Source organism: Priapulus caudatus, unplaced genomic scaffold (genome assembly GCF_000485595.1).
Source record: "Priapulus caudatus unplaced genomic scaffold, Priapulus_caudatus-5.0.1 Scaffold692, whole genome shotgun sequence".
Classification (NCBI taxonomy): Eukaryota; Metazoa; Priapulida; class Priapulimorpha; order Priapulimorphida; family Priapulidae; genus Priapulus; species Priapulus caudatus.
The window spans coordinates 145112-150793 of NW_014577753.1; the positions used below are offsets into that span (position 1 = coordinate 145112).

The 5682-nt window shown below is 45.1% G+C and overlaps 1 protein-coding gene across 1 annotated transcript in view; it reads right to left on the reverse strand.

Moving 5' to 3' along the window:
• LOC106812836 (glycine amidinotransferase, mitochondrial-like) overlaps window positions 1-2628 on the reverse strand; it is a 22583-nt gene extending 19955 nt beyond the window's left edge. The window contains 1 exon segment of the mRNA XM_014816817.1: window positions 2365-2628. Coding sequence (XP_014672303.1) covers window positions 2365-2628 — 264 coding nt within the window.
• Between the last annotated feature and the right edge of the window lie 3054 nt (window positions 2629-5682).

Genomic DNA, 5682 nt, shown 5'->3' on the forward strand with positions numbered 1-5682 from the left:
AGATGAGCTAGAACCCTAAACCTAACCCTAACCCTAACACCAAAAAGGGGCTTCAACGAACGACGGCTGCCGTACCTCCAGCCACTGCGTATATTTTATTGAAACGCGCCCACTTCCAAGTGCCTGTGCGTTCAGCGATGCGTGCTGTGCAAACATCATGCGGCGTGGTGTATGTATATCATATGTATGTATGTATGTATGTATGAACGGGAACCTTTAGATCGGTGTTTCCATTTTTATTTTGGATAGTTTCCCACCGGTAATTTCACTTTACCGGGAGATTTTGTTCCGGAGCTTCCAGGCTAATTCTAAGTAATGTAGCATGTACATGTAGCCTACTGTACTGTAGTAGTGTACTGTACTGTAAAAGTGTAAGCCTACCATGTACATGCAAAATGCCAAAATTTGTTAGTGATTACAAAAACGCACTCACAACCCTATATGTTTGAAAAGCACTTCCATTTTCCGAGCTAGGCTAAACCAAATAACGCTTATTAGTCACTAGTGATTACCGGCGTAGTGCCAAAGTTTTAAGTTGCCACCGGTGAACATGAACTTGAAGATAAGGTTAATAAATTATGAATATCACCTTTAGTAACGGATGGACTGACTCTCTTCCACGGCATCCACCTCGAACTGATCTAATACACAACATATTGACCTGTGTAATGCAGAAATATCCCAACAGTTAGTCGAAACACTTGCTAATTTGACGCGCAAAATATAACACGTGTACTGTCGAGGCAATATGACAGACAATGCGGCTTTTATAACGTTGTCATGGAATAGACGCCCGCGCCACCTATCACCCAAGAATGCTCAACGTTAGATTCCCTATTATTGCTGTACTATATCGATTTTGTTTTGTCGCGCCTAACCTACCGCGTGCTGGCCCATGCCCTTTTCACACTGAATTTGGCACAAAACTAGTAAGATTACGGATATTTTTCGTCGCCGACTATACGTATCGTCATCGTTGCACCAGTATAATTTGCTAGCTATGTCACGACAAAAGCTTGCGGATTCTACAGAGCCATAAAGAAAATCTCTACGCGGATTCGCCGACACGCTATATGGACTTACTGCCTGCATTGATTGCTCTTTCAACGCGCACTATAGCACGCTGCACGACTGTATTGCAAGCGCTAACCGAGGAAGCGTGGCCAATATATATCAAGAGTGGATAATAGAGATCTCTATTATCCACTCTTGATATATATACATGTATGTAGCTATATAGCAGCAAGCTCTTGATAGCAGTAATATTCCTGATTGACAGTAATTAACATGGATGGATATATGTGGTCAGGGACGAGGATGATCTACGCAGAAATTTACGTTATATGTGGTTGTTAGAGACATTCCCTAAGAAAGAATAACATCGCGAAAATGAAGTAGTTCTGTCGAATTCATCATTCTATACATTTCCACAAGAACCAGTGCTCAAATCTATCGCCACATGTATATGCCATATACGGGCGAAGTTCTCCTTACACTGATATCAGAAGGCAATCGAAGTTCAAATCGATTACATTGCAATGTTTGCATTTGCGGTTTTCATACTGTCGTCTGGAAGTGACATTGAACGCCGCACTCTAAGTGCACGCGCGCACACGCATGCAGCCATGCACGCACACACAAATCTTATGTCTTGACAGCTATAGGCTTACATTTGCTAAAAACATTTTGATTCGATGGGCGCTGTCCCGCATCCCCAATCTATTTGTTACTCTCATAATAATTTGCACTCTCACCAGTCGCATTTTCACATATATATCTAAGGTTTCATTTCAGTGCTATATGGGCATGCATGGTGCAGCCATTACTGAGTGTCAAATGCGTGGCAAGCACACGCAGCATATATCCGGAGTGTGACCTCGCTCTCTCTAGATACTTTCTGTGATCATACCCACTTTGGGCTTTCATCCAGCCATCCCACCCCCTAAAAACGGCCAGTTGTTCACCTTTGAATTTAGAATTGTAGTTGTTACTGGTACGTTTTCACCTACATGCAGCCTTGATACCTTTAAATACCGTATTTATTTGTATTAACATTTCAACAATAGTATAATGGCTATTTTAACCCTTAAACGCACTCTTGCGTTGCGAATAATACGATTTTAACCACAGTTATTATATCGTGGTATTTCTTACTCGTTTACAATACATGCTAATTTGAGCTTTGCATTTATTTCAGATTTACGCACACACACACACACACAGTGACACCCACGCGCGTGCGTACATGCACGCACACACGCGCGTACATGGACACGCACGCACGCACGCACGCAAACAAACACACATACATGTAACTTCACCAAGCCCGGCCCGGCGATCGAAACTCCGCGTTCGCTCGCCTACCTTGACCTCGACGGTGAACTCCGGCACGCAGGCGCCATCTACGTGACCCACGATGACCTCCTCGAGGGGATCCCACTCGTTGTAGGAGCACACGGGGCTGCTGGCTGTGTCGTCCTCCGCCACCGGCTCCTCCTCCTGCCGTCTCTCCGCCTCCGCCTCCCCCTCCGTCCCGTAGCCGAGGTCAGGCTTCTGGACGGTGGAGAGGAGGCGGGCCCAGGGCGCAGCGGCCGCCGCGCGCACGTACTGAAGAGTAGTGGTCAACATATTAGCCAGCGAGCCGTGCAGCCGTGATTTGCACGGTCAGTTTTGAAACAAAATGTGTAGCACGGCCTAAAATATTACGGCCGAGACACACGTACAAAAAATTGCACTCCCAAATATTTTTTCTGCACTCCTACAGATACTCATTCCTGAATAATACCCTGGTAGCGATCAGAATCGGTTGGAATTTCATCATCGATCATCAGCTGCATGCACCCATGAACCGATCGATGATATAATCGGTTTAAAATACAATATTCTAAAAGCTACGTAATAGTATTATACATGCTCATGTTTGGTTTAGGTTCGATTTACTGTCTCCGAGCTGTTTATATATATAACCAAAATAAACACACACAAATAAAATAAAGAGTCATTTCATGAAGGTTTGCAAATTTTATTGAATTAAAAAAATGATTTTGATAACCGAATAGGCCCTATTTATTTTCATAATCGAGCGCTTAGTCGGTTTCTGCGAACGACTGACTTGATTAATATAATCGATCATCGCGACATAACTACTCAAGAGAGACAACCGGGGGGAGGGGGGAGGGGGGCAAGTGGCACCTTCCACGCCCGCGGCAAAAACTCATCCGCTTGCGCGCGCTGACTCACATCTTCACACATCTGTCGGGCGTCATGAAACGGTTGATTGGAGACAGACACAGGTTGTGCGTCGAGATGAGTAAGCATTTTGTGTTTTTTCCCCAATTGGAGTATGTGAATGGAAATGCCACAACTACTATGTACAACTAGTACTACAGTAGTAAGTACTACATGAAGGGTTTACGGTTAACGTTGCTTAAACGGATATATATATCAGTGCTCGAAATAATTCAGCGCTGGTCTAACCTCTGAACATCAACTCATAGTGGTCGACCATTTGCCGTAAAATAACAGAAGAAATGGCCATTAGTGGAACGCTTTACAATAGACTTGCAAGTCTGGGAAGACACAGTGTATGGCCTAATCGTTACGAGGGTAGCGGTGTACAAATCGACTGCAGAAGACAGACATAGGCCCCCTACTAGCTGAGAGTACTATCTGCAGATCATATTAAATAACGGTCTGATAATAGATGATACTTACATGTAGGGCCTATCAAAGTATGGCCGGGGCAAAGTGGAAGCCTGACCAACTTTGGCCGCGCATCCACTTTGCCGCCGGAACAGGATGATAGTTTTAGACATTGTGGCGTCGTACGGCTGGGGATCAGAAAGCTCGCAATAGAGTGTCATGCAGTGGCATATGGCAACGATCAGGCCTAGATTCAACAAAAGTAGGCCTAGCAGAGAGATTCCACAGAGGATCACAGGTGAGGGGTTTAGCAGGTGTGATGTTGGGTGGAGAGATTTTTCAAACGATAAAAAACAGGACTTTCGGTCCAAAAAAACTGTACATAGCTGATTCATGCCATGGCATCCATCAGAAACACGATGCCATCATCAGAACTGAGCGGTGCTAATGAAAACTAGTGCACAGATGATGGGGCATCAACATAGATGTGGCGGAGGACAATTCCACTTTGCACCGTGTTCCGCTGATACCAGCGGCCGGGTCTCCCTACATCAACTCGACCACCGCTAGCTTGGCCATAACGCACGTACATCGTACGCACTAGCGGGAACGCTGTATAACCTCTTATCATACACCCGTTCCTGGGAAACCCCATTCAAGTTTGGAACCAGGTTATTTTTTGCGAATCCTAACAAATCGTTTTCGTCTGGATTGATCTTATAGATTTTCCCAGCCTCTATAGTAACTATAACAAAAGTCTAGTCTATCAGCCTTCACTCAGCCTCTTCTGCAACATGTGTTGTATTTCGTATGTAGCTATCCGGTGCACAGGTCCCCTATGTCGAGTTTCATAGGATAAGCTGTAGCGAGTGTGCGCCATGCGGGGGCTGTAGATGAAACTTCAATCTTTCCCATAAGAAGAGAAGTGGAGAGGGGGGCATGCGCGGTGGGTGATAAAGCCACATGAGGGTTTGCTGGTTCTTCGGGACAGAAGACCGTAGGACAGCGTTCTCTCTCTCTCTCTCTATCTCTCTCTCTCTCTCTCTCTCTCTCCTCTCTCCTCTCTCTCTTACTCTCTCCTCTCTCTCTCTCTCTACTCTCTTCGCTCTCTCTCTCTCTCATGCTCTTCTCGCCTCTCTCTCTCTTTCTCTACGCGCTCTCTCTCTTCTCTCTCTCTCTCTCCTCTCTCTACTCTCGTTACTCTCTCTCTCTCTCTCTCTCTCTCTACTCCTCTCTCTTCTCTCTCTCTCTCTCTCGCATCTCTCTCTCTCTCCTCTCATTTTCTCTCTCTCTCTCTCTCTCTCGGCTGCGCTCCTTCTCTCTCTCTTTCATCGTCTCTGCTCTCTTCCTCTCTCTTCTCTCTCTCTCTCTCACCTCTCTGCTCCTTTCTCTCTCGTCACTCCTCTCTCTCGTCTCTCTTCTCTCTCTCGCTGTGTGCGTGAGCGCCGGGCGTGGCGTGCGACATGGCGGTCTGTGTAAGGGAGTAAATTGCCTCCCCGCTAAGCTACACAGCCTACTCGCCATACGGATATTGGATTCATATAGATTGCCGTTGAAAAAACGCGAGACAAAATGTCGGACGCGTGGCGCCAGCTACTATTTCCTGTCATTAATAATCATCGAAATTAACGATCAATCACATGAATTAATCCACATTAAAACCTACTCATATTAAAATAAAAGCATATATCGCTCGCTATAACGCACATAAAAGCATAAAGGCATGTAACGCCTATATGACAGCGACAATGGTCATTCTATGAAAGCTGACGGTTGGTGAGGTGACTAGTGGTCATAGGGTTTGGACACGTCTCGTTTCATCTTCATGTGTTCCTGCAGATCGTGAGTAATGATAGACTAACGCTCCATTGAGGACTCGTTGATATCATTAAGAATTAGATGATCTAATAATAATGGGTTATTACTTCAATGATTAGATGATTGATATCGCTAACCCTAACCTGACCCTCACCTAAAATGCATATAGACCACAAAACTAATATAATTATATACATGACCATATACACTATACTCTAGTGG